This window comes from Phyllosticta citribraziliensis, assembly GCF_038025025.1.
Source record: "Phyllosticta citribraziliensis strain CPC 17464 chromosome Unknown J3D65scaffold_1, whole genome shotgun sequence".
NCBI lineage: Eukaryota > Fungi > Ascomycota > Dothideomycetes > Botryosphaeriales > Phyllostictaceae > Phyllosticta > Phyllosticta citribraziliensis.
This window is the reverse complement of record NW_027117338.1, coordinates 651,340-670,953: the sequence shown is the minus strand read 5'-3', so window position 1 is coordinate 670,953 and position 19,614 is coordinate 651,340. Positions and strand designations below refer to the sequence as shown.

The following is a 19,614-nucleotide window of genomic DNA, read 5'->3' as shown; positions in this document are numbered from 1 at the left end:
TCTAACTACCTTAGTCTGCCATGGCTTCTTCTTCTTCTTCTTCTTCTACTGATTACTTTTTGCGCATGGGATGGGCTGGGCTGGGGTGGTCGGTTGGTCGTTGTCCTGCGGGTCTCGTTGGGAGTGACGGTGGGAAATACCATACCATACCTGGTACTTACTTAGTCTGCTGATCTTTATACTTTATTCTTTCAAGTCCAAGAATCTCCCTCTCTTTCCCAGCGGAACTCCTGGCAGCTATTTGCGCCTGACCATGCCATTAGGACTGACAGAAATGAAGACGGTGGCCGCTGAGCTGCTGAAGTTGCATATGAGAATCACTAGCAGTGATTCTCTAGTAGTGATATTTTCCACCTAGACGTTCAAGGTTGCAGGCCTCGTGGCTGAAATGGGTAAATTCGATCAAGTTCGAACGTCTAGACGAGAGAATCACTAGTAGTGAAGTAGAGATTCTCTCTACACAGACGTTGGAAGTTGCAAGTCAACATGGCCTAACCGGGCAACATAAGCAACTTCAAACGTCTATACGAGTCTCACTACTGGAATCACTACTGGAACCACTCACTGTGAGTGAGTCTCTTTGCCTAGACGTTCAAAGTTGCAGGTCCCGCATGACCTAAGCGGGCAACTCAAGCAACTTTGAACGTCTGTCTGAGTCTCACTATTGAATCGATTTCACTGATTCTTTCTACGTAGACGTTTTCCACTGCTGTTCTGACATGCCAGCATAACGGTGCTTGACTGCTTGCTCTGCTTTCCTACCTTATCACCGATGGGCAAGAAAAGGAGACATCGTGTTTCCTCAGTGATGAGTGCTAGTTTCCTGGTTGCAGAATGACTACGTCGCAATGTCACAGATTTGGTCAATGGTAGCCTGTAAACTCCTCATCCCAGCACTCATAATTGGCAAGAGACGAGAAACTGTTCCGAATCCAATCTCGTGCGTCATGAATGCGCTAACAAATATAGCCAGACCTACCAGAATGTGGTGTAGGAAAGAGAGGACGGTGACCTCCAGCATCAGCCCAGAGTCTGATGGACAGAAGTAAGAAAGGGTTATCGCTAAAAAATGCACCACCGCGCCAACAATAACCACAAAGCTGTGAATGCAAATGTGATGCCAACCAACCGGCCATGCCAGACCAAACCTTAGCACAACAAGAAGCAATGCGAACCCTGACCCGGCCAAAGGCTCTTCTCAACTCCAGCTGCCGCCGCCACCATCGCCAAACAGACTAGTACTCCTATCTTCACCCTGCTCCTCGCCTATCTGACTCTCCATCGGCATTGGCGGTTGCGCCACCGACGGCACTGCGGGCGCAACCGGCGCAAAGGGCTCGAGTGGACGAGCAGGAGTCGCCATCCAAGTGCTCGAGGTCGGTGGTACGCTCAAATACGTATCCCAGAATTCCTGTCGCTCGCGCGCTCGGTAGCTGCCTGGTGGAGGCTCTGTGATGGTTCGATTTGGAAAGTAATTGCCCAATTCGGGTCGATGGACCCTCTGACGTTTTGGCATTTCATCTGGAACGTTCTCTGTGCGCAATCTCTTTGAACGGGGAGGAGTTCCGATTGCAGCCATGCGGCCAGGGCGGCCAAAGAGTTGTTGCGGCACGCTCAGCGGAGCCATTTGTTTGTCTCCACTGGCCTCGTCGGCAGTTATGGGCAGGAGCTTGGCATTTTGAATGATGTCCGTGATTTGGACGTCATCTTCCAGCGTTTTGGCCTCCAAATGTTCGTTTCGCGTCATCGCCTTGGAGCGCTCAAACATAGCCTCTTCAATCGTACCACTGAGGATGAGGGTCTCGACATGCACAGGCTTTGTCTGGCCGATGCGGTGCGCGCGCTTGACTGCCTGCGCTTCAATACTTGGCCGACAGACTGGGTTGACAAAATACACGCGTGAAGCCGAGTTGGCGTTGAGGCCGAGCGCACCGAGACGGACGTCCATGAGTAAGACGCGCAGGCTTGGGTCTTGTGCGAAGGCGACAATGTACTTCGAGCGGTGGTCGTTCGAGATGCCTTTGGCATAAATTTCGTGCTTGATGTGCAAGATATCCAGGCACTGGGCAATGTAGTATGCAGTATTATCCCCATCGTAGAAGACCAAGATCTTTTCGTCCTGGTAGTACGCTAAGATTTGATCAAGCAGGTAGCTGAGCTTCGCAGAGACTGTGCCTATTATGCGAGTGAGTGCCAGAGGAGCATCGTATGGCAGCTCGATGCCAGTGTCTGGCCGTTTGCGCGGTGTAGGGAGCGGTGGTGCCGGTTCGGATTTTCTGAATGCATTAGTTATCTTTCAATTGCCAAAGGTGCAAATACCCACTTGTCTGTCTTTGCTCGTGCACCTTTGGCTGGCGTCTTCGCAGCTTTGCCTCTAGTCGACGTCTTGCTGGCACCCTTCCCCTTCTGTGGGCTTTTGATCTTTGTAGCGGCCCCTTTGCGTACTCTTTCAACAGAAAGTTCTGCGTGAATACCAGAAGCGGGCATGCCCTTGATGAGTTGCTTGTTATTGCCCTCTCCTGGCTCATCCAAGTCTTGGGACTGTGCGAGAATTAAATTGACAGCAGTCGTACCTGCTGCCTCCAGTTCTTCAAGTGGATCCTCGCTCAATCGGGAATTCACGTGGCCCTGGGCCTGGTGGATTAATGTGGCTCCATAAAGCTCCGGAGGATTATCCTTTGCCAGTGCCCACGTGGGTGAATTCTCCGGCCAGTGGTCTACAAAGAGACCGACTTCGTGCGTCCTGCTCATGGCTTTCCAGCTTTCAGAGCGGAGGACGAATTCTTCGGAAAACTTGATGCAAGCTTCCAGCGTTTCGCGGTCTTCGGCAGAACAGTTGATATCCTTCTTCAGCAGGTATTTGCAACCAATCTCGACGGCGTTGCCAATATCCGTGTCTCGCCAGCCAGACCAGAAGAAATTGCTCAACCGGAGATTGGTGATTAACCGATTCTTCGATCCTTGGCTCTTTGGATGGAAGAGGTAATCGACGTCAGTTCGTTCAGACGTCACGGCGTTGTTTGTGAGCACGAAGACAAAGAGGTTGGCCGTGACCTTGTCAAAGAAGCTCGGCTTCAAACGGACCACGGAGTGCTTCAAGGGAGGTAAGACCACGTCGCGCTCCATGTCTGCTGGCTGTGTCTTGATCAGCAGCTGTCCCAGGGTTTTCCCCATGCATTCGGAAAAGGCCGAAAGAGTCCGCTTCTTGGGATGCTCGTGCCGGTAAACATGCTCAATCCAATCCGCTCCTTCAGACCAGGGACGGACTTGAAGAAAGTGAGTGGCCAGCGTGCCTAAAGTTCTTGCAGCACTGTTAGACTCTTCACCATCAAAACGTTTGCGCCTCTCCAGCGCCGCCTCGCGCAGAATCTGCATGTCTTCTTCCATTGTTGTAGACTGGCTTGAAGCAAGGTCCACCTCAACACTAAGCAAGTCATCTTTTGCGGGCGTACCAGAAATCACCCAGCGCCGCTCCGCATGAACCAGTTTCTGGGCCACTTGGACGGCATTGGAGTTGGAGGAAGAAAAGGAGTGACCCTCGTCAATCATGATCCTCAGGAAATGCAAATGTCGTAAAGGCGACACGTAGACTTCGTTTTCCCTGAAGCACGTGCAATCCCGAACTCGGCTGGAACCGACATAAGGACAATTACAGACTGATGGGGTCTTGTAGTCGGCTGACTTTCGTCCTTGAGCATCGTAGCCATCTCTGACTTCTGCTTCGAAGCGACCTCTACTGAACAAGATGACGTCGAACGTGGCAAGCTCATCGGCAGGCGGCAGCTGCTTTTTGTTATGGTCCATGATGAGAACTTTTAGTATATCTTCTTCAACGTGTTTCTGCAGTTCAGAGTGCCATTGATGGAGCAGATTCAAGGGCACAACGATGATGGTAGTGCCGCATATACGAAGCCTCCGAGGAGCTGGTGTCGTCGTATTCCTATTCAATCTTATGGGCTGCGATGGGATCTCATAAATCGGAGGATTGGCTTCCAGCTGTTTCTCGCATGCAGTGAGGAATTCTCCGGTCTCGGCTGCGTGTGAAGCAAGCACGGTTTTCCATGGGATTGCATGACGGTTTACGGCCGCAGCTGCCATGTCGAAGAGCGTCCCGACTGTCTTTCGCACTGGAATCCTTTGGTGTTGTGGTGGTATGGCAGGAACGTGGTTCTTGGTGGCCAAGACTAGACTGAGAGCGATGATTGTCTTTCCAGAGCCCATCAATTCGGCTAGAACACCAGATTTCTGGGAGGAGTAGAAGCGCGGAGCGTGAAGAAACTCCATATTCCGAGGACAATAGTAGAAGAGCCGTCCGTTTGGCGCTCGCCTCTTCTCTAGACGTGGGTCCAAATAAAGCTCATCAGATGCTTCACGCTGGAGCATCAGCGCGGCCGATCGTGCTTGAAACGGGTAGAGTTTTGACTTGAGGCCTTCTACTCTTGAGTCCAAAAGATCCTGCATGGCTGCTTTGGAATACAGGTTTTCCACCCTCGAAGGCGATGGCTCGGGTGAAGGCAAGGTATTGAACAAGTAGAAGAGAGAGGACTCATCTGGACACGCCCAAGGGTCGAATTTTTCGGTGCAGTCAATCGAGACATTGTGCCACACATCGGTCGAAATAGTGACCGACTGGATGACATGCTCCAGGGCTAAATGGACTTTTCTAGCGCTCCGATTGACAGTTGCGTGACCAACGTCGTGGGGAAGAATCCACAGGCGAATGACGGCAACATTTGTAGGATGTTGTTCCACGTGACGGGAAGATTCAGCGCGGATCCATTGGGCGTCAAGTAGTTGAACAAGATGCTTGCGTAAATCATTGTCAAGTTCCCATGAAGGGCTTGCCAAGTGGGCGGTGCTGAGCTCAGTCCAGTTGTCGCTGTGGGTTAGATCGAGGTCCGTTGGTATTGTAGCCAAGAAACAGCCGAGTGGCAGGTATTGCAGCGTCGAAAAAGCGCCCGAGAGTCCAGCGGCACCGAAAGAACTTGTGACCAGGGTGCTTGCAGATGACTGGGAGGTTGCAGGAGTATTTGACCCCGAGGGGCGGGTAGAGGCATGGCCGTCGGTGTGCAGCGAGCTCGCGCTCGTTACGCTCAATAATGGCGTCATACGGGACGAACTTGGAACCACGCGACAACGTTCGTGGCTGGAGAATAAGTGAGGTTGTGCGAGACGTGCATAACTGCCGGGGAGCGCGAGGCAGACAATTTGGTCGACAGTGAGGCGCGATGGAAAAGCTTGAAAGCATGCCGTGCGGGAAGAGACTCCGGGGGCCAGGCAGGACGGGACCGATGTTGGGGGAGGTGAGCATGGACCACCTGGTCGCTTCCTTAGCGTGCGTCCCGGGACGCGACTGCCCGACGCGTCTCCCCGACAAACACCTTGACATCCATCTTGCATGACATGAACTCAATCCTCTCAACCCACATGTTCTATGCACAGCTCACTTAATTCTTCAAGCTTCTGTCATCGTCTTAGCCTGGGAGAGCGGCTCCTGGAAACGACGCACTGCTCAAACTCGAAACCCATCCGCTCGCCTGCAGCATTCGTTATTTTCGCTAGGTTAACCATTCCGCCGCAATCATGATCGACTTTTACGCAGGTGTTCCCGGGCTCCAGATTGCAAATCCAATCCCCAATCCTGGCGTACTGCTAAACATAGTTTGGCGCGTGCTCCATATGTCAGTGGCACCATGATGGAAAAGCGGATCCTACCGAATTGACTCTGTGTGCCACGGATAGGAAAGACGAAACTCTTGCACTCGCCTACGCCTACCTTGAACGCTCTCTAAAAGCAAAAATACCAACGAAAACCTTCTCAGGTCCTCAGATTGACGCCCACGTATGTGTCGCTCTCTCCCAACTCCAACCCCCGAGCTGGGAGTGACGTGACTGATGCTACAGACTCTCGCCCTGACCTGTCTTCACCTCGCAGCTAAAATGACCGACTTTCCGCAGCCGCTACCCAAGATTCTCATTGTGGCGTGGCGCTTGCTACGTCGCGGAGCGCCGGGTCCTTTTCCGCCTTTGGAACAGTGCTCATCTTCACGTCTTGCTGATTGTCCCTTGTTCTGCTCTCTACGGAACGCCATCGATGCGACCGAGACGCTCTTGTTGAGGATCCTGGCTTTTGATATTCATTTCGACACACCAGTGCAGTACGACCAAATGTACTTGGCGCGAGCGTTGCTCGTCGCAGGTGCGAAATCGCAAGACCCGAATGAAGATGATTCGAATCCTACAACGAGTGATGGAGTGGAGCTGGAGCCACCGCTTGAAAAGGGAGAAGAAAATGGCACAGAGGCGCCTCTACACGGTGGAGACGAGAGGGGCAGAACGCTCATCGAGAACTTACCGACGCATATCATACAACAAATTCGCGGATCAAGCCAGCAAATTCGCTGGTTAAGCCTGCAAGCGTGTGTGCTGTCTCGTCGCGCTCCCCGCCTCTCTTGACTCCATCTCCAGCCAGCGAGCTAATCCGCTCACTGCCTGACAGCTGCAAACACAAAACGCTATCTGCCTTTTCCGCCAAAGTGCTCGCCATGGCCGCCGTGTTCACCGTCCTGTCCGAAAATCGTCTCGCACCGCCTTTTGTCGACCCACTCGACGCGGACATGGACAAAGCATACCTGGATCTGAAGGCATGGACACGCGCGGTATATTCAAAGGAGCTGCAAACTCATGAAGCGAAGGAGTTTTTCCAGGCTGTCTGGTGCATGAGAGGGATCTTGAGTTCGGCAACCGGGCAGGCCCCTTTTTCCAAATCCACTGTTCGAGAGACGACGGATGGACGAATGGATGGATGCGGTGAAGGAGAGGGCGAGAAAGAAACAAAGAAAGAGAGAGAGGCAGGATGAAGCATCTGACTATCCTGTATCGCTATCGCTATCCTTGAATGGGTGCAGGGCGGCACAGTTCCATTGCAAGAAACAGAGGTCATGCGCTCGCTCAGAATTGACGACGAGAACGCGTTTAGTCTGTCTGCTGACGCTTGCGACATAGCGAGGTATCGAATAAAGGGATGAGAGTAGCTCGACAGGAAAAACACTGACTGCCCGACACACTGAGAGACAGACAGACGTCCAAATAAGGTCCGCGCACCTCGCACCTGACAGACAGCGGAGTCGCCGCGCATGACGCACCAACAATGGAAGCAGCGAACGGAAGCCAGGTACCGTACGGTACTGTACGCACAACGCCTTGACGGTGGTGGTGTGGGTACCGCACTACTTGTAGCTACGGTACCCTCGTACCTTAAGTAGCATGCAAGGGATGAACCAACCCACAGTCGGCACTCCCGAACAGTGTGTGGGCGCGTGTGGGTGCTGCAATCCGGCCGGCCCGTCCGTAATCATTTGCCCGGGCAGCGGAACGCGTCAAAAGTGCGCGCGTGCATGCGCTGCACCAAATTTGCTTGGTGGAGATGAGATGTACGTATGTACAGTACAAGCTGAGTGTGGTGGTGACTGGTGGTAGCGGTGGTAGCGGTGGTGTGGTCGTACAGACAGCGCAGCACAGCGCAGCCCACAGTACCGGTACGCACGGATACGGTACACCAACGCTTTGGGTCCCGCGTGTCACCCTTTCGTGGTAGCAGTGGGAGTGGTGGTGCGGTGGGCCTGGCGCCGGTCGACAGGTTTTGGCGCGCACACTCAATCTCGACCTCACCTCACCTCATCCCATCGCATCGTCTATTGTCTTGTCTTGTCCCGTTCCCCTTTTTCTTCATGCATCGGTCTGCCGCACGCGAGTGTCCTGTGGCCGTGTCTTGTGCGGTGGTGCCGACCTGAGGTGACTGAGTGCCCGTTTGCGCTTGGTCGAGGGAGAGGAGAGCTGGCTGGTTGGCGAGTACTTGCACAAAAAGATGCTATGCATGATGAAAAGAGAAGAAGTGGAGGGAGGCAAGAGAAAGCAGGGAAGCGTGACAGAAGGGCAAAAGGGCCGCAGGCAACAAGGTGAGCGAGTTGTCTTCGTCACGTCGATTCGTGTCGCCTCCGAGTTGACTGACTGCCGACTGACCTTTGTTCAGATGAGGCATCCTCAGCCTCTCCCCTTCTCTCCTCTTGCTCTCTCTCTCCTTCGCTTCGGTCCCACCACACGGCTCTGTCCATTACCTTGAGCCGAACAGAAGCGAGCGACCAAGCGACCCCTTTGCGTGCAACCTACCTCACTTGCCTCCGCATGACCTCCCAAGTCCCAAACAACGAACGACTAGACCAAGGGAAAGCGCGACACGAAACACAAAAGAGGTCCCAACGACGTGCGGTGAGAAGGAAGCTTTTGATTGGCCTACCAGGTACAGTTCCTTGCTAATGTAGTGATGTATATGGTCCCGTGCTGCGGCTGGAAAGGGAAATGAGACGAGCAAAAAACATCCGAACGCCGAAATGCGACAGAAACGATGACGATGGTGGTTATGACGCTGATGATGATGATGATGGTGGTGCCGCTGAGGGTGGTTGAGAAAAGGGCGAGGTGGGCGGATGGGCGGATGGATGCGCTTGTTGTGAGACAGGCCAAGAGAGATGGACAGAAAAATAGGCAGGCGGGCACCAGGTGACTGGGTGACGGACTGACTGACTGACTGACCGACCAGATTCTGTTGCCCTCGCGAGCAGTCTCTCAGTGCCTCAATCCCTGGACCCCCGGGCCTTTGGCGGTGGTACTGACGACAGTGCTATTCAAGCAAGACAGAGATGACGGCCGAGGATGAATGGTGGATGATGGCAAGGAAGACAGTCATTAATTCTGAAACACCGATATCCGTCCAACAGCCAACCATCCATTTGGGAGCCAAAAAAAACAAGGAGACAGAACAGAAGTTGAGGAAGAAATGGTACCCAAGAAACGAAAGGACAAGGAAAAGACGAACAAGCAAACGTCGTGAGGACATCAACGGGGCATTTCCATCTTTCTCGGTTCCTCCACTACCACCCAAATGAGATCCAAAAACGTTCCATGCCGATTTGAGGCCCCTGTAGCTCGCGACGATGACGACGAAGACGATGACGACGACCGATCGATCGAAGAGTAAATGAGTTTCGTTAATTTCTTCCCTCGCGCGCGCAAGAAAAGAGCCAGTAGTAGTAGGCAGACAGCCAACCAGGCAGCCAGTCAGTTGGTCAGGCAAGGAGGTGGGAGCTACTGCTAGTCAGAGACAAGAGAGGCAAAGAAGCCAGTAAAAGCAGCAGCAGCGGTAGCAGCGCAAAAACAATTTGACTAGCAGCAGCAGCAGCAACAAGTGACGAGAACGACAAGACTGGGCCGAGTTGCTGACTGACTGGGCCGACCAATTGACCAACCGACTGACTGACCGACTCTTTTTTTTTCGCTCGCACAGGGAAAAAGGAGGGAGGTAGTGGTGGTCGATCGTGCTCTGGCTGACGACATGTCGATCACGCACTACAGAGGAGCATTGCTTGTTATTCTCTGGACGACGAGGGGAAACAGATCAGCCGAAAGGCTGTAATGAAAACAGGAGGAGGAGGAGAGCGCGCGCTATTTTTCATGACTTCTCTCTTTTCGTATCTTTACTCGCTGGAAAGACCGCAAGAAAATTGGGAGTCGTGCGTCAATCAAGGATGACAACACAAAACAAGCGGAGTAGGTAGGTAGGGGGTGCGTACGCGCGCAAGGGGGTGGGGAGACGGGTGTAGAGCGGGAAGGGGGGCAGAACTTACAAGAGACTAAGCGTCAAATCGCCTCTCAAGCTGGCCTTGAGCTCGATTTCGACGTCGAGGTTTGCCTCGAGCTTGAGCTTGAGGCCGTCGGTGTCGTCGAGGCTGCTCTTCTGCTGCTGCGGGTCCAGGCGGTACGGCTGGTTGGGGTTGGTGCCGCGCATGGGGATCTCGCCGCGCATGGCGCGGGCGTGGGTGACGGGCCCGTCCATGGACGTGCTGTCGGGGCCGATGCGCTCGAAGATGCCCATGTTTTGCAGCTCGCCGTTGGCGTCGGCCTCCTCGAGCGCCTCGAGGCTGTTGGTCTTCATGTACTTGCCCTCGGAGATGGCCTTTTGGATGCGCTGGCGGCGGGCCCGTCGCGAGGCCGACCGCGACCGGTTCGATTGCAGCCCTTGCTCGCGGCGGTCTTGCTTGTACTTGTTCATGGCCTTTTCTTGCTGCATCATGGTGCGCTGGGCGGGCACCTCGCGGTGGTCGCTCTCAGAGTCGGACATGACGGATGAGGGTGTTGTTGAAAAGAAAGGGGTAGTTGTCGATGATGCAGCCGAAGAGACGGATGTGGCACGACTGTATGATTTTTCTTGTCTGGAAGAGGAAGAAGCAATTTTGAGAGACGAGCGAGTTGTAGTAGTAGTTGTGAGGAGGAGAAGCAGAGCAAGAGAGGAAGAAAGCGGAGAGGGTGCAGGGTGTGGTGAGACGCGGGAACACAGTGGCAGAAGAGAGGGTGATGACACCAAGGCTAACCAGGGCGACAGGGGGAGAGACCGGACTTCAGTGACGGCGGTCTGGCCAGAGCAGGAGGCGAAAAGCAGCCAGAACCTGATGGCCACCACAGCCATCATGCAGCTGCGGGCAGCTTGGACGTCGGCCGTTTCGAGCGTGACGTCAATGGGGGCTCTGGGAGCGGGCATCCTGGGCTGGCCGAGTGATTCAGGCGTCAGTGGCCGGTGACGAAAGAGACCAGCATCGTGGCCGGCGCTTGCCAGCCATCGCCCCGCAGCCGCAGCGCTTCGAGAAGCCAGCAGGGGTGCTCCCATCGCGGCACATCCGCCTGTCCAACCTCAGACCAGACTACCCAGTGGTGTACACGCCGTCACACTGCAGCAGCCCACTCGCTCGTTATTTTCTTCACCGTCGAGAGTCCATTCCAAGAGCTAAGACAGGCGTAGCATTTTGGTCATGTTAACATACACCAAGTCCAACACTGGAAGCCAATCCAGCCGCATCCCGTGCGCCAAAGGAAAATCGTCCCATGTCTGACGTGCAATCGTAACGCTCCTCCATGCCCGGAATATTAGCTGCTACGGAGAAATCGAAAAAAAAAAAATAGGAAAAAGAAAACATGGAAAAGACAACGAAAACGACATGCATCCAATCTGCAAGCTACCGGCGCTGCTACCCGTCCCGCTCGTTCGACATACGCCGCTCTTGCTTTAGTTCCTAAACTCTTGTCAGCAAATGATCGAGCGATGAATTGCATCGAGGATTTGCCGCTACTTACAGCAAGCCAAGCGTGAGGTCACCGTGGATCTTTGCCTTGAGCTGCACCTCAATGTCCAAGTTGAGCTCCAGGCGCAGCCGCAGCTGCTCACCCTTGCTATCCTCGCCGCCTTCCTCTTCCTTCTTGCCGCCGCCAGTGAGCCCGCCCAGCGCCTGGCCAGCCGTGTTGCCGACCTGGTTGACGGCGTTGCCGGCCGTGTTTTGCACCAGGTCGCCGGCGCCATTGACAAGGTCTCCGCCGGGAAGCCCCTCGGAGATGCCGTCGAGCGGACCTCCGCCCTGCTTGCCCTTTTGCCTCTGGCGTTGGCGGTTGCGACGACCTCCAGAGGTAGACACATCAGAGCGCGCAAGCGATTCCGTGTCGCTGTCGGGGACGTTTCGACGGCCGCGTCCGCGCGACTGGCGGCGCCGTGATTGCTGGCGGGGCTCTGGTTCTGGCTCGTCGTCTTTTCCGCCGTCATCAGATTCGGGCGACTCTTCAGGCGTAGGCTGTTGCTGTGGCTCGGGCTGCTTCTTACCGAGCTTCTGCGGCTTCTTTCTCTCGGCCGTCTTGCTCGATCCCTGGGCTCCAATGGAACCGGAACCAGAGGCCTGTCCCTGAGCGCCGGCAGAGGCTTGGGTTTCTTCGGTCTTGTCCGCCATGGTGTTGATGGTTGAGGAGAGAGATGTGTTGTTTGGTTGGTTGGGGTCTTTTGATCAAAGAGATTGGTTGTTGGTGGAGCGGAGGAAGAGTTGTTCAGAGGAGATGTGAAAAGAGGTAGACTTCAGGTACGAAAGATTGTAAAAAGGAAATGACGGGGGGCAGCGGGGGGAAAAAGATGCTTGGTGCATCAGCAGCAGGTTTGCGCTCATGGCCATTGAGACCCCTGCAGGACAGACTGGAGGGCATGGGAGCCTCTGACGCAAGCCAGCAGGTGGAGAGGCAGGGTTGATGGCGGTGGGGGAAAAAGGTCTCGATCTCGCACCTCGTCGGCGCGGTGCTAACAGGCCCACTGCGGGAATCCGTGCACCGTTCCAAGTTTTGGCAGACAGCCCAGCGTCATGCGCAACGTCTTTGGTGCCTTTTCGGCAAGTTATGATTCAATGTCGGAGGCAGGGTGCGCGTCTCAGCCTAGTGGGGACGGCTGACAGGATCGATCATGATGGTGGGCGCTGCAGAAATGACGAGAGCATTCCGTAAACTCTCGTCTACCCAGGTGCCAAGCTGCAGGACCCTTGTTCACGTCAAGTTCTCACACAGCAGCTAACGTAACCTAGTCCCGGCGGGAGGGTGAGGACGGGCGGGAGGGAGCTCCCACGGGAGGGGGGCCGGGAAGACGGAGCTAGCAAACATGTTCATGTCACTGGTGCTACGCCTAACCGTTGCACCTGGTGGCAAAGCGTCGATTCCGAGTAGCTGAGATCAAGTCTGACGTTGGTGTGTTAGTGATCACAAAAGGGGCTGGGAAGACTCTGCGCATGACCTCGGATTTCTTCCCGTTTTCGCTGCACTGCACTGTCTTGTCGTCGCGCTGGTAGCTTGTTCCAGGACGCGACTTCACGGGATCACTCTCTGTCCTCCGGGAGATCGCTCGGATCTTGGTCCCTGCGAGCGCGGGAGCTTGTACACGCCTCGACACGGACGAGCCGATTCCCCGAGGTTGAATCTATTGCGGTGTAGAAAAAAGAGCTGACAAGACATCGGTCGAGTGGTCGCTTGAGATGAACGTCTTTGGCGAGATCCGATGCGCGCTATTATGGCCACGACTTTTTCTGGACAGCGCTGGCTTCCTTCTCCGACAGCGGCTAATGTAGCCACCTCATCGCCTCCGGTGAAGTGACAGCGAGCGAGCTCCCCCCCGCCAACCACCCGCCATGGCCGACTCGCAGTCGCAAGATGCTGCCGCCAAGCAGCGCATTCTCTCCCACATGAACGCGGACCATCATGACTCGGTATGCCTTTTCCAACTGCGTCTGTCCTGTCCTGTCCTGTCCAGCGTCGCCGTGGCTGAGTTGTCAAGGTTTGCCGTTACCTTGAGCACTTTTGCAGTGTCTCGTCCTACAAGGCCCGAAACGCTCGTCTCGCAGATATTTCGTTGGAGTCCATGACCATCGCGGCGGCTGGCAAGCACCACACCATCCCCCTGAACCCTCCGATGAAGTCATGGCGCGAGGCTCGCGAGCGTCTGGTCAAGCTGGACAAGGACGCGCTGGAGGGCCTGGGTAGGAGCGACGTCACTGTCAAGAGGTACACGCGACCTCGCGGACTGCACGCGCTCGTCTTCGCAGTCTGCATCCTGTCGTTTATCCTCGTGTCGAGGCGCGCCAACGCACTGCCGGGATCTTACATTCATGACAACGTGCTGGGTTACGCGCCGGCTTTTGCCGCCTTCACGGCTACAGTGCAGCCAGTGGTGCTCTGGGGCATGGTCGTAGGCCACCTCATCGAGAGCGTGGTGCTGGCGCGTAAGCTGGAAAGGTACAACGTGCCAATGCTCAGCGGGCTTTGGTGGCAGTGGATCACCTCGTGTTTTATTGAGGGTTTCGGCGCGCTGCAGAGGTAAGCGAACCGGGCGTGGGGACTCTCGAGTAAATTTGGCGCTGATGCGAAGATGGCAGGGTTGAAGCGGTCGCTCGCGAGGAACGGCTGGCCAAAGAAAAGGCAAAGCACTGAGTGGAGGCCGGGACCGTGGGGCGTAGACGAGACGATTTGAGCGAGGTTGAGATAAGAAGAATCAAGATTGCTTTGAAAAACAAATGAGCCGGCAAAGACAGTCTCTGTTTCTTCAGCCTCCACGATCGCCTCTGCAGGGCTGAAGATCCACCTGGCCCCTTTTTAGCGCAGTGGACATGATGGACGCGACGTGGAGCTGATGCGCGGATCGTTTGCGAGGAGCGGGGGGATGCTGCAAGCAGCGAGAGTGACGATGCGCTGTCAAGTGTCAAGGACGTGAGGGACGGAAAGGGTTAATGTCATTGTTTTGACGGGAAACAAAACACACAGGTCTGTTAGGGCGACAGGTCCAGGTCCAGTCCCAGGTCCGTCCAGGCACACCCACGGGCGGCTCATCACCGGCGCCAATCATCATGGGCGCTCTCATTTGCGAGGTGGTCTCAGATCCAATAATTAGGTGAAATAACGAACATCCTGGCTCGGCACCCTCCACACCTGCGCGACGCGTTCCCCATCTTCTGCCATCCCACCCACCTCTTCCCGTCCGCACCCTGCCGCACTGTAAACACTCGACTCCCCGCCCTTTTTCGACAAACAGCTCCCTCAATGCTGAGTTGATCATTCCTCCGCCGCAATGACCTCCCGCCCCCCCAGCGCCCTGTCCCTCTCCGCACCCGTTCTCGACCGCAGGAAAGTCGGCGATGCTCCCTCACCTTCGCCCACGCGCGATCGTCGCCGGAATGTCAGCGCCTTCGACGCCGCATGGCCAATTTCTCCCTCGGCCACCCTCAAGGCTTTCACCGAGGGCGTCGACTCTTCCGCCACCACCCCAAACGACCAAACCCTCCTCGCATCGCTTTCCAACGCGTCTCCCGCCGAAAAGGACCTGGGTGTTCGAGTTGCCTCGGCTACCCACAAGATCAAGTCGTGGTGTGCCGAATTGGAACAATGGACCTGGCCCGACACGTTTGAGGAGCCGCCTCGCCAGCTGGATCGGATAGCAGAGCATTCATCGGGGCCCAATGCCGTTCGCGCTGCGTACTGGGGCTCGCTGCCCGCTGCCCGTGTCCAGGCCTATGGGGAGAGGCTCGACCAGATCAAGGACGAATTAGAAGATCTCAACATGGACGAGCTCAAAGGACACATTCTCGACATGTATCCCATGGACCGCTGGCAGTCGGCACCATCCGAGGGAAAGAAGCGCGCCGATTTGCACTTGCTAGACGACTTTTCCTATGTCGTGACCCACACCATGTTACAAGCTCTTCCGTGTCTATCCTACCTCAACCAATTGTCGCGCACATGGACCATGAGAGTCGCCGTCTTGCGCGACGTTCCCAAATTCCTGGGCGGCCTGAAGGAGGCTAAAAAGGCCCTGCGCCTCGGGTGGGACTCTCTGATTCCTCCAAAAGAATTGGAGCCATCGCAAAAGGCTCTGGCCGAGTGGAAAGAAGCCGCCGAGACGATTCGCAGTGTACTGGAAACTCAAGTCAGAAGCCTTGGACAAAAACTTGACCGAATGCTCGATTCCCTCGAAGACATGAACGACTCGCTCCCGGACCATTGGATAGACGATTTTGAAGAACTCGAGGCCGAATATGGAAAGTGGTGCTCCGACGCTCAGCGCCGAATCTTCGAAGCCGACATGCTCATGTCTCGGCCGCCCGAGAGACTGACCCGTCCAACTTCGGCTCGCGGTGCTGATCAGCCTCTACCGTTTGGAGGAACCCGATTGACCAGCCCTAGAGACAGTCGTTTCTTGTCGCCAGAAGACAGTCCCTTTTCCTTGCTATCCGAAACATCAAACGATTCACCCAAGGTTTCGGGCCGGTCCGGAGAACCTTCACCGGGTATCAACAGGTCCAGCACTACGTTTGGATTTGACTCTCCCGCGGATAAGGATGACCGGGGTCATCAGCGGAATCGGTCAAGCTCTGTCCCGCAAGTGCACATCTCTCCTTTTAAGCTCGCGCCCAAGATCCGACTGGAAACGATTGAAGGCACTCCGACAAAACCTGGTCCTTCTCGTGTCTTTACGTTGAACCCCGACACTATCGACAGCGACGAGGCAGAGGAATCCGAGGACAGTGCAAGGAGCTCAAGCATCAAGGGGTCTGACGAACCCGCCCAGACTCGCCGGGCTTTCAGCCTCGCCGAACCTCTTTCCAAGAAGCAGGAAAGCGGCAATCTGCGAAGACTTAACGATTCCCCCTCTCCTTCAACTCCAACTTCCCCGGAAAATGGACGACATCAGGCCAGAGCTGAGCCTGCCGTTGAAGAGAGTTCTTCCGACAGGATGGTAGGCGAGAGTGTTCCAAGAAAATCCGGAACCGTAGCATCCTCAGACGCGGATGATGATCTGCTCTCAGCCGGGACGACGCCAGAACGTGAACTTCGGAGTAGCTATCGCTCGGTCGGTTCGATGCGGTCCAATTCTAGCGTTGGCACCCCTGACGATTCTCCGTCCATTCGCGCTCTACCAGGACGGAACACGAGAGCTCGCCCTCCTCTCAACTCCGCAATGTTCAAGCGCGGTGCCAAGGGTCGGCAAACCTCTGGTACTTCCGCCGGCCACGGCTCGGACGAAGATTCCAAACCTTTTGAAAGGAGCTCATTGTCCCCGACAGAACCGACCTTCCGCCTTGCTCGAAAGAACCAACATCGAAGACAGTCCAGCGCTACGCAGGATTTGGAGGCTCAAATTCGCAAAATCATCACTTCGGTCCATGCCCCAATTCATCTTTCTTCCGGCGGAGACAACTCGCCCACGGACTGGGCATCCAGATCGGTTCGCACTTTTTCGGGATCTCGCGCTGGCTCACGTCCTCCTTCGTCCCTACGTGTTTCTCGCAAACCAAGTACGCCTTCGATGATCTTGTCTCCTGTAAAGTCTGAACACGGCTCCGGCAATGCGCGTAATTTCCAGAGAGACTCGGGTATCAAACTGTACCATCTCATTCAACCTGGCCAGGACAAGCCCATCAAGCTGTTTGTGCGGCGCGTTGGACCCAATGGCGAGCGAGTCATGGTCCGTGTTGGAGGCGGATGGGCTGATCTGGGAGAGTACCTGCGGCAATACGTCGAACACCACAGCCGGCGCGTCGTATCTGACAGCAAGTTTGAGATTCTCGGGGTGGAACACACGCCCGAAGGCGTCAGGCCGACCAGTTCACACAGCAATGCCGGCTCCAACAAGTCAAACAAGTCCAACAAGTCCAAGTTCCTCGGCACTCCTGCGACTGGCAACAGCAACACACCCGCATCCAGATCCCGGCCTGGGAGCGCCATGTCGAACTACAGCTCTATGGGAAGAGAAGATTTCGGAAACTCTGTTGGGTCGCAGAGGTCCTGGGCGGGATCTGAAGTCGGACTGGCGGGCCCCAACACCAAAAAGCACGACCTTTCTGAGGATAAGCTAGAGTGGATCGAGGGCATGATGAACCAGGCCAGGCTGCTCCACATTAACGATGAGACCAAACCGGCTCCCACAAAGAAAATGTATGTGAAGCATGCCGAGAAGCATGGTCACTAAAGGGCTTGACCGGCCCATGTTTCGTTTTGTATTTCCTTCTTCTTGTTCGGTCCTGCATAGGCCTGGAGTTTTTTGGGCGATTTTCTGGCATCAAGAGATATCCATTTCAGGCTGGCTTAGAGAGGCGGGTTGGTATAACCGCGGAGAGGCAGTCTTGGCTTAACAGAACGCTGGGTGGCGGGCTTCCGGGACGGAGCAACGGTGACGTGCAGGCATAGGTAACTGACTGACGCTTCGACTTGTGATACCCTCATGAAGGACGACGAGCATCAGGTGCGGGGCACTGCATGCCAGGGGACGGCGTTCTACTATTCCTTTGCTTTGTTCGATTCTTGGGTTAGTCGGAGCTTCTAGGACCACTTTCGAGGTGTCTACAATAAACACTTACTTGCAAAATTGACAGCGTCCGGCTTGAACTGCGATTTTTAGAGACACAAGGGTGAGGAGCATGAAAATTGGAAAGGACTGAGTATGTACACGTTGCGGTCTGCTCCCCTCCACTGTTCAGTGCACCCAAGCGAACCAAGTGCCTCAGGTATTCCGTTGGCTGTCTCCTGCGCACGGGCTCTGGTCGTGGCGGCGGGCCGACTCACCGCTCGCTATCCGTTTTGGTCCATAACGTCAACCAGCGACCAAGAGCAACAAGCCGATTGCGCGCAGCCAGTCAGTCTCCACTGCAATCTTCAGCGACGAACGCCCTTTCTACCAACACCAAAAGTCTTACCGGCGGTCATGGACTCTCCCTGAAAACGCGTCTCCACTTCGAATCCTCCCCCGCTAGCGAACCTGACCACCGACTCACTTCACATCGACCGAACCCTTTCGACCTCGAACAAACACATCGCCATGGAGAATCTCACCATCCACGACGCTTCGCCCGCCCTGGGTGGCACGCCCCAGCCGCCTCACCAACAGGTGCCCGGCGCGCCGACTCCGCAACAACAGCCGGGCGGCCCACCGCCGCCGCCGCCCATGACGGTACCGCAGCTGCCGCCGCAGATGTTCACGACGGCCGCGCAGCTGCTGGACTTGACAGACAGTCAGTGAGACCCGGGACCAGGCCAATTGGCAACAGTGGGAGAGAAATAAGGCCAAAAGCATTGCGAGGCGCCAATTCGCTTTGGCTCCAGGCAAACGGGGCACTTTGGGAACAAGGGCTGACGTATTGTTCGTGCTGCAGAGAAGCTTATGGTGTCGCTGCGCGACGGGCGCAAACTGATTGGCGTGCTGCGGAGTTGGGATCAATTCGGTATGCGGGGCGCGGACGTTACGAAGAGGGTGCACCAACATGAAGCAAGAGCCGTGGATTGCTGACGCGTTGATCCAGCAAATCTCGTCCTGCAGGACACGATCGAGCGCATCTACGTGCAGAACCTGTACGCCGACATCCAGCGCGGCATCTTCCTCGTGCGCGGCGAGAACGTCTTGCTGCTGGGAGAAATCGTACGTGACCGCTCCGTTGCGCTTCTACCTTGCATTACACCACACCCAAAATCCCAGCATACAATTTAGGGGGGAGAGAGAAAATTGGTGACGGCGACCAAGAGGAGAGAGAAAAACAGCTGCTGACCGCTCGCGCAATGCCTTAAACAGGACCTCGACAAGGACGACTACATCCCCGAACCCTTCGAGCAAGCGCCCATCGAAAAGGTGTTTGCGCTGCAAAAACAGGAGCAGGAGGAGCGCAAGAAGCGCGACAAGCGGCGCCGCGCCAAACTGCAGACCCACGGCTTCGAAGGCGAGCAGAGCGGCGAGACGCTGTTCTAAACCAAACCACGCTTTTTAAGACTACGCGCGCCATTCTGCTGCGGCGCGGTGCGTGGTATGGCTTCTGCCACGGAGGAGTGCGCTCTCTGATATACGGGCGAATCGATACATCTATTCGCACCTGCGGCAAGTGGCCGACAGGCGGAGAGAACAAGGTGAAAGACAGAGAGAGGGAATACCTAGGAGTCGACGGCGGCGGCGACGACGGACTCCGCTCCTCGGCTGCAAAAAAAGAGATGACATGGGAACGGAGAGGAAAAACAGAGCAGACACTCGAGTCAGTGGCCACCACAGCGGCGGCGACGGCAGCAGCAGTTTTCGGCCATCGATCTGTTTGGACTGTCGATGACCAACACGTTGAGTGAGCATTTAGAGGAGAAGGCATCTTTTTTGCCCGGTGTAGTTCGTGAAGATTTGAAAATCGGAGCGGAATTGAGCGCGCAGAATATTGTGAAATGCGGCTCTTTTCGGGGGTTAGG

The 19,614-nt window shown here is 55.5% G+C and overlaps 7 protein-coding genes across 7 annotated transcripts; 4 read left to right on the top strand and 3 right to left on the bottom strand.

The window, feature by feature from the left end:
- Positions 1 to 733: 733 nt before the first annotated feature.
- J3D65DRAFT_608863 (SNF2 family DNA-dependent ATPase domain-containing protein) lies at positions 734 to 5,286 on the bottom strand. Its single transcript, XM_066798629.1, has 2 exons — positions 2,324 to 5,286; positions 734 to 2,276 (listed from the first exon to the last, which is right to left on the bottom strand). The coding sequence occupies exons 1-2, from the start codon at positions 5,107 to 5,109 to the stop codon at positions 1,199 to 1,201; spliced, it is 3,864 nt and encodes a 1,287-aa protein (XP_066659456.1). The 5' UTR covers positions 5,110 to 5,286; the 3' UTR covers positions 734 to 1,198.
- A 94-nt stretch (positions 5,287 to 5,380) lies between these two features.
- J3D65DRAFT_9499 (uncharacterized protein) lies at positions 5,381 to 6,569 on the top strand. The gene is made up of 3 exons (XM_066804269.1): positions 5,381 to 5,681; positions 5,743 to 5,842; positions 5,905 to 6,569. The coding sequence occupies exons 1-3, from the start codon at positions 5,584 to 5,586 to the stop codon at positions 6,454 to 6,456; spliced, it is 750 nt and encodes a 249-aa protein (XP_066659455.1). The 5' UTR covers positions 5,381 to 5,583; the 3' UTR covers positions 6,457 to 6,569.
- A 3,110-nt stretch (positions 6,570 to 9,679) lies between these two features.
- Positions 9,680 to 10,177, bottom strand: J3D65DRAFT_546023 (uncharacterized protein; the record flags this gene model as incomplete). Its single annotated transcript, XM_066796796.1, has 1 exon — positions 9,680 to 10,177. The coding sequence occupies one exon, from the start codon at positions 10,175 to 10,177 to the stop codon at positions 9,680 to 9,682; it is 498 nt and encodes a 165-aa protein (XP_066659454.1).
- Positions 10,178 to 10,816: 639 nt separating this feature from the next.
- On the bottom strand, positions 10,817 to 11,978 carry J3D65DRAFT_608849 (uncharacterized protein). The gene has a single exon (XM_066798628.1). The coding sequence runs from the start codon at positions 11,823 to 11,825 to the stop codon at positions 11,181 to 11,183; it is 645 nt and encodes a 214-aa protein (XP_066659453.1). The 5' UTR covers positions 11,826 to 11,978; the 3' UTR covers positions 10,817 to 11,180.
- Positions 11,979 to 12,647: 669 nt separating this feature from the next.
- On the top strand, positions 12,648 to 14,322 carry J3D65DRAFT_608843 (uncharacterized protein). The gene is made up of 3 exons (XM_066798627.1): positions 12,648 to 13,115; positions 13,184 to 13,722; positions 13,782 to 14,322. The coding sequence occupies exons 1-3, from the start codon at positions 13,038 to 13,040 to the stop codon at positions 13,834 to 13,836; spliced, it is 672 nt and encodes a 223-aa protein (XP_066659452.1). The 5' UTR covers positions 12,648 to 13,037; the 3' UTR covers positions 13,837 to 14,322.
- A 148-nt stretch (positions 14,323 to 14,470) lies between these two features.
- On the top strand, positions 14,471 to 17,767 carry J3D65DRAFT_581229 (GAS2 domain-containing protein; the record flags this gene model as incomplete). Its single annotated transcript, XM_066797711.1, has 2 exons — positions 14,471 to 15,696; positions 15,985 to 17,767. 2 exons carry the CDS (start codon positions 14,471 to 14,473, stop codon positions 17,366 to 17,368), a joined length of 2,610 nt encoding a protein of 869 aa, XP_066659451.1. The 3' UTR covers positions 17,369 to 17,767.
- Positions 17,768 to 18,214: 447 nt separating this feature from the next.
- J3D65DRAFT_663479 (putative small nuclear ribonucleoprotein) lies at positions 18,215 to 19,135 on the top strand (the record flags this gene model as incomplete). Its single annotated transcript, XM_066802670.1, has 4 exons — positions 18,215 to 18,407; positions 18,549 to 18,617; positions 18,696 to 18,811; positions 18,962 to 19,135. 4 exons carry the CDS (start codon positions 18,215 to 18,217, stop codon positions 19,133 to 19,135), a joined length of 552 nt encoding a protein of 183 aa, XP_066659450.1.
- Positions 19,136 to 19,614: the final 479 nt, after the last annotated feature.